The following is a 12,846-nucleotide window of genomic DNA, read 5'->3' as shown; positions in this document are numbered from 1 at the left end:
ATATATATATATATATATATATATATATATATATATAAAATCTTTCTTATTGATAAGTTCTGGAGCCTGTCCTTTCTGTTGGGTATAATAATAAGCTGCTAATGCTCCTTAACAAGAAAGGGAAGGCTATAAGAAACTGACACACTACTTAGAGGTAGAAATATTTGCTGGAGATGTTAAGACAGCAAAAGGGGAACAAAATAAATGTAAAGTTTAAAAAAGCAAACAGTGACAAGAACAGAAGAAACTGTAACTCACTGGCAAACATAAACTTATTAAGAGCGTTGCATTGCAACATGGAATAACTTAATATTTTAGTAATGAAGTTAATGACTTACTGAAAAATTTATAAAATACCTGACTGTAACTCCTGGATGGCATCATCAAAAATACTTCTTGGATGGCATAGTAGTCAAGGTGCTTGCTGATAAGCCTGCAGACCAGAGTTAAATCCCCTAGCACCTTCAGAAAAAAAATAAACAGGAGGGATGAGGTGTGATTTCCATCCAGCATTTGAAGACAGACAGAAGAGTCCCCAGCACAATCTGAGTGACTAGACCAGCAGAATTGGAGAACACTGACTTTAGTGAAAGAATTTACCTTAGGAAATAGAGTGGGCATCTATCTGTGAAGGAAGACCTCTCGTGTCAGCCACTGATCTCCACATGCATATGGTCTTCTTGAGCCAGACATGGTAGCTCATAACTAATTCAGGGCTTAAAAGGTAGAAATGGGTGACCAGATTCAAGGCTAGCCTGGGGTATAAAGCAGCTAATTATATCCCAGCCACTAATCTTCTTGTTTCTTTTAGTGCCATGGAAGTGGTGCTTCAGGTGAGAGGGCTCCTATAGGATTGTAGATTTTGTAAAGTGGGGGGAAAACCCATGTTAGCTTAATTACAATTTTCAAGTTACTCTTTTAAACTGTACTTGCTTTTTAAGTTTAAATTATGTCAGTAGCCAGAGGTGAATCAGTACATTCCTCAAAGCTTCTGCATTCTAGCGGATTCCTATGCTGTCTTTGGAACAGCCAGGCGGGAAGAGCAAAGACTAGAAGAAAGCTTACAGGAGTTCAGATGAGGACAAGAGGGTGGAGGCTGTGTGCTGACTTGTTGGTGTGTGTGTGTGTGTGTGTGTGTGTGTGTGTGTGTGTGTACGGGTGGGTGTGGTGTGGATGTGGAGGGGTGGATGTGTGTGGTGGGTGTGGTATGTGTGTGTGTGTGTGTGTGTTTGTGTGGGTGTGGTGTGTGCATGCACGCATGTACAAGCACTTGAGTGCGGGAAATAGGGATTTCCTGGCAGAGTGCTCAGGTAGTAGTATTTACCATTTAGAACTTGAAGGTAGGGTGTTTATCAAGCCTGGGAAGGAAGCAAAGATTGGAGGAAGTCACCTAAGAGTCAGTGTGGTGATGAGTGAAAAAGAGATGTGAACTTTCTAAATGAACTGAGTGTTTATATTTCTAATTATACATGTCATTTCTTTAAAAAAAAATCCAGTACTCTTCCCAGTAATAAGAAAAACAAAACAGATTGACCATAGACTGGTCACTGAGGCCAGGAAAGCCTATTACAGTATAAAATGCCAAATACTGAGCATACCTTTCCTGCCTTCAATGGAAGAAATAAGGCTTTGCCTAATTAAGATTAGATGGTACCTGTAGTTAAGGAATTGCTTATCTTTGGTTTTAAGTTTTATTAACTGTCTAACTTACCTTACTGCTTTTACCTTACTCCTCACAGCCAGAGGACCAACTGATGTGAAATTCAGTGTCTACATGCTGGCTCTTTCTTAGCAGCTAGGCCTCTGGAGAAGTGAGGCAGTTTTGAGGTCTCTGGGCCTCGATCTGAAGTTATAGCTCCTAAATCATTTATTGAAATGCTCTGTGTTCTTTTGGTTCTGGTCCAGATCTTTGTTGTTTTTGTGTTGTTTTTTTGTTTGGTTTGGCTTGTGAGTTTCCCAATGGCATTTGTGCTGTTATAGTTTAGCTTTTGTAATTGTGTAAAAAACACATAGCACATACTTTACCAACTTAACAACTTAATACACTCATACTCCATCATCCACAGAACCCCTCACATTGATCAACACTAAAGCTGTGAACCAATTTAGTAATAACTCTCCACTCTCCTCAGCTTGCCCTGCTTTAGTGAGACTATGGAATTAGGAGTCAAACTGCCTGACATTAGTTCCTGCACACTGCTACCTATATGACCCTGGGCAATTTATTTAACATCCCTATGCCTGGATTTCTCCATCTAAAATAGAGATAATAGTATCTAATTTACAGTGTTGTTATAAGAATTAAATAATTTGCAATGAACAGTGAAAAACAAATAAAATGTCTCTAGTCCACTGTTCTTAGCAACCATAACCCTGTTTCTGTATTCCCCTTTGCAAGGTTTCCAAAATCATGCTGTGAGCGCTAATTCTCTCCATTTCCTCTTTTAAACGGGCCCCAACCATTTTTCCCTCTGAATTTCCCAAAACTGTTTTCATGGGGTCACAGTTTTATAACTCATTAGCTAAATCAGTGGTCAATTCTTACTGTCCATCTACCTGAAGTATTGGCTTTTTACAGGTTGAGCCTTCCCCCTTAACACCTCCTAACAAACTTCTAAACTCCACAAAGGAATTGTGCTTTCTTCCTGCTGTGCAGGCTGTCCTTTGATCTTTCTGGAAGTGCAAACTGGTTCTTACTGGTCTACTAAACATTTCCACTTAGATGTTTTAGACATTTATAAAATCTTACCTGTGAATTCTTTTGAAAACTCTGAATGCTACACCCCATAAGCTTAACTTGTTCTGCCCTAGCCTTGCTCATTACAGTTAGTGGGCACAGTCTTGTCATCCCACATGGATTCATAAGCTAATTTCTTGCCTTTAAATACATGCATTTATGGGCCACTTCTAAAACCCTCCTGCCTGCACCCTGAGCCACCCCCTATAGCCCACCATCAGCTTTTGCCTAGGTGACAGTGGTGGCTTTCAGAAGTTTCCTCACTTTTGTCCTTCATGTCTCTGTTCTCAAGTTAGCAGCCAAAATAATCCTATCAAATAGAAGGTTGTGTCATGATTTCTAGACCTGCTTCTGTAGACATTTTCTCTGGGTAATTTTTACACCGGATTCATCCCCTGTGTTATAAGACAAATAGCAGCATTCCTGACCTCTGTACTCCACTAAAACCCCCAAAATGTCCCCAGACACAACCAGATGTTCTCTAGAGGGCAGGACAAACTCTGGATTAGAAAACTCTAGGCTATAATCACTATGCTGCACAGAATTCTCCTAAATTGTCCATTTCTTTTATTTTGCTCAAAAATACTTTTTAAATGGAAGAGATAATATTATATCTGGTTTGGATGGATAGATAAGATTCACCTGTCTATAGATTAAGAGGAAACAAAATGAAAAGGAAAATAATCTCAACAGAAGGGCAAGATACAGAGTGGCAACTCATTGTCAAGACCATCCTCCCTGCAGCTAGAGTGTAGGATTTGGTGAAGAAGAAAAATAGATTAGAAAGACTGACTGCTGTGGAGATGGCTCAGAAGCAGGTGGGCTGAACCACATGAATACCTGGGAATGCAGAAGCAGAGGAGGCTGGCTAATAGGGCTAGAGGTGGACAGCAAGCTTTCTTTGCATTTGATTGATACCCCACCTCAAAATAATAAGGTGGAAGAATAATTAAGATTATTAACCTGACATTAACCTCAGGCTTCTACAGAGACACATATATATGCACATATACCTTCACCTTTACATACATGAGAACATGTACACATGCATGCCACACAAAGACACAAAGTGGGGAAAGGTAATTGGAGCAATACTCAGAACTAAAAATCCTTTCAGGGTGAGTTGTCTTCTAGGAATTAGGAGTGAGAAGGATAACAGAGGGTGTGCCATCATGGCAGATAGTGGGGTCTCGTTCACCCAGTCTGTTAAGGTCTCGCTAATGTACATTCTTTTAGGGTTGGGCTGAAAAAGGTATGCCCCACTCCAGACTCCCTTCAAGTCGGGTTCCAGATGCATCTGCCTCCATGTGCTGTACGTGCTGTGCATTTGCCTGAAGATTTGAGCCATTCATCTCATTGGAAGGCGGATACAGTGCAGACTCAGCAGTACATAGAAATAACATGCATTGTGTAATATATATGCTAGACATATACATATAAACAGTGAATTCACTTGGTATTCTAATCCAGTGTTGTCGAGGAATACTGTTACACTTCAGTAGAAAGTAACTCAGGTTCATCTATATCCACATAAATGTTCTACTTACCAAATACAGGACTTACTGTATAAAAGGATTTGTTTTTAAATGATCACTTTTATATAATAATTTTTGTTTTTCTGAAATGCTGGGTATATTACTAACCATTTGTTTTGAAAGGATTCCTAGTTTTGAGATTGAAAATCTCATACCTTTTAGGCATTCTTGTTTGTCCTAAAGCCTTCACATTCCTAAAGGTCCTGTGAAATCCAAAGGGTGTGTGTTTTTTTTTAAAATTTGACTCTCAGAGTTCTAATACTTCAGAATGTGGCAGTGTAGGATGGGGAGCACTTTTTGGTTTGTTAGTTTCTTCAGACAGAATATCACTGTGTAGACCAGGCTGGCAAGGAACTCCGGATCCTATTGCCTTAGCCTCTTGGTAGTGGGATTTCAAGTATACAGCACCACACCCTGCTGAGTTCCAGAAAAGGGGAAATGTAATTTTAAGCTGCAATGCCACAAGTACTTTTATTAACCTGGACCTAAGATATTTGGTGCTCTTTAGTCTTCTTACAGCTTGTTTTTGATCCACCCTCAGTTATGATATAGAAAATGAAATTCTTGACCCTATTGTGCCGAAATGACCAAATGTATCTCCTATATAAGCTACATACCCAATATCCCAGCTCAGTGTTGATTCATAACGTAGTCACTCCTGTCGGTATTTTCAGATCTACTCTAGGTAATATTCTTGTGTACCAAGAGCTATTTTGCTGGTTAGTGCTGATTTAGTCCCTAATGTGCTGAGTACATTTTTCTCATGGTTACTCTCAGTCTTTTGAATCTTAATAGTACACACGTTTTTACTCAAGTACATTTGAAGAGAATTGCTTATTTCCTTCAGAAGAGACTTGTAACATGATGTTCATTTTATAGGTTATTGAAGACAATGGTGTTCGGAGAGTTGTTGTGGTTCCGCAGTCACCAGAGTTTCATCCTGGTGGCCACACAGTTATCCACCGCTCCCCACATCCTCCTCTGCCTGGTTTCATTCCTGTCCCAACCATGATGCCCCCTCCACCACGCCATATGTACTCACCAGTGACTGGAGCTGGCGACATGGCAGCACAGTATATGCCACAGTATCAGTCTTCACAAGTATATGCAGATGTAGGTAAGATATCGCAAACATCCCTGCCTTGTTGTGGCATCCCTTAACTTGGACATAAGAGATGCTTGCTTCGTGTCATAGAAAGGAAACTACACAAGTACAGTAGCACAGTGTTTCTTTTACCCAAGCACTGTTTACGAACTTTGTCTTCATGATGCAACAGGTCTCCAGCAAACAGTTAAGTAAACAGAAAATCAGGATGTGATTTATATCAGACAAAATGTTTAGCAGGGTCATGTTAGATGACAGGTCTCCTCTAAGGAGATTTTTAAAAAGCCTTTAACTTTTTCTAAACCTTAAAGGCTGTGATGCTACTACAAAAAGTTCCTGGATTCTATTAGGAATTGAGAAGCCCAAAGTTGCCTTCAGTTATTAAACTGCTGAAAAGACAAGAGTAATGCACACACACACAATTCAGTAATCTTTATAATCTTTTTCTTTGCTATGGCTTTAAACAATACCTTTCTACTTGTAGCTCAAGTTTTATATCTTCTATGAGAATCTCCTTTTCTGATTCTCCTATTCTATTGCCAAAACATACCCCAGCAGCCTCGATTTAAATAAAAGCTGTGTAGAACAATCTCTAGGTAATAAGTAAAACTGTGCACAGTTACACTTCACAGTGTTCTGGAGGAAGTGAAAGGCATAAATGCACTGACCAGCTCGGATGGTGGAAGCCAAGCATCACCTCCAAGGCTGTCTGATCGGGAACATGACACTAGGTCTGAGGAGCTGACAGCACTGGTTTTCTAGTCAGTAAGCACTTCCTTTCCACTCACTTGTTTGGATTCTCGGAATGGGACCAGTGAAGCATTTCATTGTTGGCCATACTCTTATGGAGATCAGACTTCACTGTAAATTGTTCTCATGATCACATTAGCTCATATCATTCTCCAGGTACAGAAGGAGCTGGGGCTCACAAAGACTGCCCCTGAAAGGTCATGTTAGTTAGGTGTTGTGGTTTTAATTCTCTCAGATCCACTCTGTTACAACATAGTCTTCTATTTTCTCCATGGATACTCTTAATTTATCTTAAATAGATAAACTGTAAATGCAAATGTGTAACCAAACTACGGTTTAAAAGGGGTACTAACTGTAGTTCTCATGTAACATTAGCTATTTTTAACTGTGTATTTCAATGCCATTTTCTGTTTACTGTATTCTACAAAGAATAGAATTTATTTATACATATTTCTTTTCTTCTATAGATTATCCTTTATCTATAGTGTTTCCAAATCTGGATGTTTTACATGCACATGTACACTAATACACAAGATATCTTAGGAATGGGATGTAAGGAATTGTAACACCAAACTTCTTTATACACATACCCTAATGGTTATTTCTATGTAATATTTAGTAATTTTGCACAGCCTACCACCATTCAAGTATGGCATTTTGTATTTGTGTCATATCAGCATTCGAAGTTCCAGACTTGGGAGCATTTCAGGTTTCAGATTCTTAGATGAGGAAATCTGTAATTCTAAGTCCTTTCTGCCAACCTAGAGAGAACCCTTGACCTTGGCAAGTAGTCTGTCCTGATTTCTTTTGCCCCCACCCCTTCAGCTACTTCCTGTCTGGTTTTGCCTGTTACAGACTTTTCACTGACATGCATATTACAGACTTTTCACTGACATGCATATAGCAATATATGTGAAGCATTTGTAATATTCATGTAAGATATGATATTTTCTGCCTAGGTCTTTAACTTGAGGTTCGTCTGTCTATGTTGTGACATGCAGTAGCATTTCATTGGCTTTGCGGTTGAAGTTTAGACTGTGTGCACATCATACTTTTTACCATCCATTCATTAGTTGATGACATATGATATCTTGACTGACTGTTAGTGATGCTGTTGCAAACATATCTCACAGATCTCAATACCAGCATATTTTACACTTCTGAGAAGGGCTGGAGCATGTATGAATAGCGCCCGCCATGCTGTCTGCTCACTGGTTGCCCCAATTTCTATCCCTACCATCAGTGGATGAGGGTTCCAATTTTTCCACGTCCTTGTATAATGTACTTTTTTCATACTCATCTTGTTACTTGTGAATTTTATTTCATTTTTTGTTTTGATTTCCTTTTTCTTATTTTGTTGATGCTCATTGGCTATGTAAATACTCATTCTTTAGTAGAATTGGCATTTTATCGTTATGTTATCAAATCCATGGTTTGCAGGTATTCCCCCAACCCTTACAGTCTTTTCACTTTCCCTGTGATATCCCTTGATAGAAAAAAGGTCCTAATTTTGATAATGTCCTGTTTGTTTTGCTTTGTTTATACTGTTTGTGTCTTATCTAAAAAGTATGGATACAGAAAATATGGTACATCTACACAGTGGAGTGCTACTCAGCTATTAAAAACAATGAATTTATGAAATTCTTAGGGAAATGGATGGATATGGAGAATATCATCCTGAGTGAGGTAACCCAATCACAAAAGAACACACATAATAGTATGCACTCTCTGATAAGTGGATATTAACCCAGAAGAGCAGAATACACAAAGTACAATCTACAAACCACAAGAAACTCGAGAAGAAGGAAGACCAAAGTGTGGGTACGTCATTCCTTCTTAAAAGGGGGAACAAAATACCAATGGAAGGAGATGTAGAGACAAACTATGGAACAGAGACTGAGGGAAGGACAATCCAGAGACTGCTCCACCTGGAAATCCTTCCCATATTCAATCATAAAATCCAGACACTATGGTGGATGCCGGCAAGTGCTGGCTGACAGGAGCCTGATATAGCAGTCTCCTGAGAGGCTCTGACAGTGCCCTACTAATACAGAAGTAGAGGCTCACAGCCATCCATTGGACTGAATTCAGGGTCCCCAATGAAGGACCTAGAGAAAGGACCCAAGGAGCTGAAGGGGTTTACAGCCCCATAGGAGGAACAACAATATGAACTAACTACTACCCTCAGAGCTCCCAGGGACTAAACCACCAACCAAAGAGTACACATGGTGGGACTAAATGGCTCCAGCAGCATATGTATAGCAGAGGATGGCCTAGTCGGTCATCAATGGGAAGAGAGGCCCTTGGTCCTGTGAAGATTCTATGCCCCAGTGTAGGGGAATGCCAGGGCCAGGAAGCGGGAGAGGGTGGGTGGGTGAGCAGGGGGAGGGGGAAGGGAACAGGGTTTTTTTTGTTTTGTTTATTTATTTATTTATTTATTTGTATTTTATTTTATTTTTTTCTTTTTTTCGGAGGGGAAACTGGGAAAGGAGAAGGAGATATCATATGACGTGTAGATAAAGAAAATATCTAATAAAAATAAATTTAAAAAAAAGTATTACCAAACCAAAGGTCACGCAAATATACCTCTTCATTTCTTTCTGAGAGTTTTGTTAGTTCATATGAAGAGTAAATCCTCTATATCTTTATAATATTTATTTCAAGAATATTATGCTAATTTTCATAAAACACTGCTAATGGGACTTGCTAGGCTTTTAAATATTTTCCTCAGTACATACATATTTCAGATACAAAATTAAAACATAAATTTAATACTCCAATTAATTTTGGTTTGCTAACTCCTGCAGCTTTTTCAGGGATGATTTTTTGTTTTAGAATTACAATTTAGACTGGTGACATCTTTTTCCTGTTTATATGGTTGAGATTGAAGAAAGGCTGGGAGGTAACAGCTTACAGTACAGTGAAGGAACCCTATAACCAGGGTGGCCTGAGCTCATTACTCCCCGGCTCACAGACCACTGTGCTGTTCCTCTGAAGAGATAAGAAAGTGGTTAAGGAAAGAAATGTCCGTGCTAACTTACATAGAGCTGTAAACAGGTCACAAAGGTTGAGTCTGTTAGTGGAGACATAGATATAGCTTTGTTTTGCAGAATTACTACTCATACTATTTTATAATAAATTGTATATGTGATGATAGGCTTACTCCCTATACTTTTGTTGTAGCAGATCCCTTTGGAGATTGTGATATTTTTAACACTTGTGTTTTACTTCTTCTAGATGCCCACTCTACACATGGCAGGTCCAACTTTAGAGATGAAAGATCTAGTAAAACATATGAGCGTTTGCAGAAAAAATTAAAGGATCGCCAAGGAACACAGAAAGATAAAATGAGCAGCCCTCCACCATCACCTCAGAAATGTCCTTCTCCTATAAGCGAACACAATGGACTCACAAAAGGACAGAATGCCAGTGCTGTGAACACAGGATCTGCAAGAAACAGATCGGGACGCGGAAGAGGCTGTACCCAAGTTGACCCAGAAATAGAAGGTAACTCTGGACACGAGTGTGTCTCATAGTTTTCATTTAAACTGCTAAAATTATATCTTCACCCTTCAGCCATCTCATCCTGAACCACATAAGTTCATAGCCTAGCACTTCCCTAACTGAGAGATGTTTGATAATCTTAATGATTGCTAGACAGCTGCTTTAGCATTTGGAAATGTCAATTAAGTAATTTCACATTATCATCAATGTTAGTAGTTAAGAAGTTTCCTTTGATAGGAAAACTGACTAACCAAGATGTCATTTTTTCTGTTTCTGTCCTTATATAAGACTGTCTTACCTTTTACCAAAACTTTTTTTCCAGCCTCTTTATATATGAATACACGATAACTTAGTTATGTCATTAACCAATCCTCTCTGCATGTTCCATAGTTAGTTATAGTATTCTCCTTCCCTTTGCTTCACAGGTTTTACTTTTCCTTTAGATCCTTCTCCTAACAAACATGTGACTGTCACCATATAAACTCTGAACACTACTTTTTATCATGTGTTAGACTCAAGTCTCTGTAGGTAAATTTGCGCTAGGCTAGCAGTAGCCTGTCTCAGGTGTGAGGTTTGTGCCCAGGTACTTTGACTATATGCTAAGCCTCTCACTGATGCCTATCTTAATTTCCATAGATTTCCTTGATACTGTTGCCTGTTTTAACTTCTAAAGGTAGACCATACTATATTTCATCCAATGTGCCTGTGAGGCAGACTAACATGCCTTTTCACAAATACTAACAGCTTAATTTTCTTAAGTCTTTGAATGTACTTGTCTAATGTGATACTCCTAATTCTTACTGTGTTGAAATTATCAAGTGATGCAGCTGATTAATGTGCAGCAACTAGGATGTGCCCAGCTTCGGGAGCAATATCAAAAGTATTAATATGCTTACTTCATCTACCTTAACCTTCATTCTGCACATTTTAATCAATGCTTTAATGGCTTCATGATTTGTATGTTAACATTTACTAAAATGTTCTCCAATTTTTGAGACTGTCTGAATATCCTTTTCTGCACTAATGTCCCAAATGAGTTGGGCTAAAGGGGTTTTTTTTATTGTTGTTTTTATTTTTTGGCTTGTTATGTTTTGTTTTTTATGTCAGTGGTTGGTATGAATTACAGCAGATTACAGCTATCTGGGCAGCCATGGTCAAGTATTTAGTTCACCAATCAAAGCCAGGTGTGGTGGTGCATGCCCATAATCCCAGTACTTGGGAGGCTGAGGCAGGCAAGTTGTAAATTCCAAGCCATCTTAGACTGCACTGAGTCCAAAGGAGAACAATGAAAAGAATGATGTGAAAATGGCAAACAGACTTCCAGAGGAGAGAGAGTGTTTCCATTATGAGAGAGAATGCATTCTGTGTAAGAACAGCCACGTTAGGTGGTATCTGTATGCATACTTGCATGCACACATGCACACGGTTCAAGTGATAGTACCAGTTATGGTAGAAGCCGAAGTCGCTGACCTGTGAGGGCTGCAGATGCCCATGTGTGACTAAGGATTAAAAACTAGAAAAGAACCAGAGGAGAGGACAAGAACTTTGCATTTAAGTTCTTTTTTTTTTTTTTTAATTCTTTTAAAGAAAAAGATGAAGAAACTAAAGCATTTGAAGCATTTCTTTCCAACATTGTCAAACCAGTGGTAAGTAGCTCATGTGTTTTTCTTGCTAATTAATGTTTTCATGTAGGATTTTGTCCTTCTCATTTAGGCTGTGTTAAGTTCATAGAAATGTGAGGCCAGTTGTGTTGTGAGTGTTCTGAAAGGGATTCTTCCTTAGCGAAGCGTGACTGAGACATGAGTATTTCCCAGGTCTTTGTAACACTAAGTACAGTAAGTTAGAAAACACATATGAAAAGGCTTACATAAAAAGGTATGTACGTTACAGAGGGCTCATATAAAGGCTATGACAAAAGGTTACATATTCCATATGAATATACCAAGTGAACAATTTCAAACTTGTTAAGCATAGGAAGTTCTCCACTGACACCTAAAAGAAACAAGGAAGTATACTGCTAGGATCACATTTCCTGTTTAAAAATTACATAAAAATGTTCACTGCAGCATTAATATTCATAAAAGGTGGAACAAGAAATGCATAAATTATAATAGTTTTATTCAACAAAATATGAAGAAAGTAGAAATAGGCAAAGGGGCTATTGACAAAAATTGATACCGTAATTATAAATAAGTCAATAAAATAGTCTTGGAAAAGATTGTGGGAAGTAGTGAAAACATCAAACTACATACTCGCTCTGATTTATTCTTTTCTTTCTCTACTTTCTAAGTGCTATGACTCTGCTCCATTATATAAGCAAGCTAGCAGAAAGGCCAGTCACTAAGATTTAATCCTGGCTTTTATATAAAGTCAAAGATGCACAGCTATACAAAAATAAATCTCTATAATCACTCCTCCATCATCATGTTTAGCTACTTGGGATTTGTACTAGTGTTTGGAATTCATTTCTATGAGTCCAATGATCAATACCCTCCTTTTAGCTCTTTTCTCTCTCCCCGTCTCTGCACCCCCCCCCCAAAAATACAGCCATACTCTTTGCTTTCATGGCTTGATTTTAATCTCCTACTATGTATAGCTTGTGTCCCTATATCATACTATTCTTAAAGAAATTAACCTTATTCATTCATCCAGAAAATATTTACTGAGCTATTTCTGCATGTTAACAAGTAAAAAATGTATAGACAAACCTAGTATGGAAGGTAGAGTAATGTGGAAAGTATTATTTTAAATTAAAGCAATGAAAAAAATGTCACTGGGCTTGCAAAGACAGACAGAGCATGGGACTGGAGGCAGGAACAAAGACCATTGTCAGCATGCCATGGTGAAGGATAGATAGAACAGGCAGCTCAGAGCTTTTCCAACCAGGATCAGGCCATTTGACAGTGGTTAGAAACACTCCTCAGCTTACAAAGCAAAGAACGCTCTCTCTTCGCCCCTAGAAGGCATGCTATCATTATAACAAGAAAAACACTTGGAGTTTTTGCTTATTTTTACACAAAAACGAATTAAAAATTATTGCCATTGTTAACACCTTCTCCATGAATATTTTTTTATTTTGCCTATTTAGAATGGGGTCCTCATCAAATACGCTGCTTATGTCTGTCCTGTTCTGTGAACTCCCAGTTGATACATTTGAATACTCAAGCTCTCTCTTCATTCTAACTTATTCTCTCTCTCTCTCTCTCTCTCTTTCT

The 12,846-nt window shown here is 38.5% G+C and overlaps 1 protein-coding gene across 6 annotated transcripts in view; it reads left to right on the top strand.

Moving 5' to 3' along the window:
• The window catches only part of Fndc3a (fibronectin type III domain containing 3A), a 155,728-nt gene that overhangs the window by 107,752 nt on the left and 35,130 nt on the right, over positions 1-12,846 (top strand). For all 6 annotated transcript variants that reach the window (XM_031362252.1, XM_031362256.1, XM_031362253.1 and 3 more), the window contains 3 exons: positions 5,152-5,389; positions 9,365-9,634; positions 11,219-11,277. In XM_031362252.1, the coding sequence (XP_031218112.1) occupies positions 5,152-5,389; positions 9,365-9,634; positions 11,219-11,277 (567 nt within the window). The remainder of the gene's footprint in view (positions 1-5,151; positions 5,390-9,364; positions 9,635-11,218; positions 11,278-12,846) is intronic.

The sequence above is a fragment of the Mastomys coucha genome, unplaced genomic scaffold (assembly GCF_008632895.1).
Source record: "Mastomys coucha isolate ucsf_1 unplaced genomic scaffold, UCSF_Mcou_1 pScaffold9, whole genome shotgun sequence".
In the NCBI taxonomy this organism is placed as follows: Eukaryota; Metazoa; Chordata; class Mammalia; order Rodentia; family Muridae; genus Mastomys; species Mastomys coucha.
This window is presented reverse-complemented; position numbering and strand designations above follow the sequence as displayed.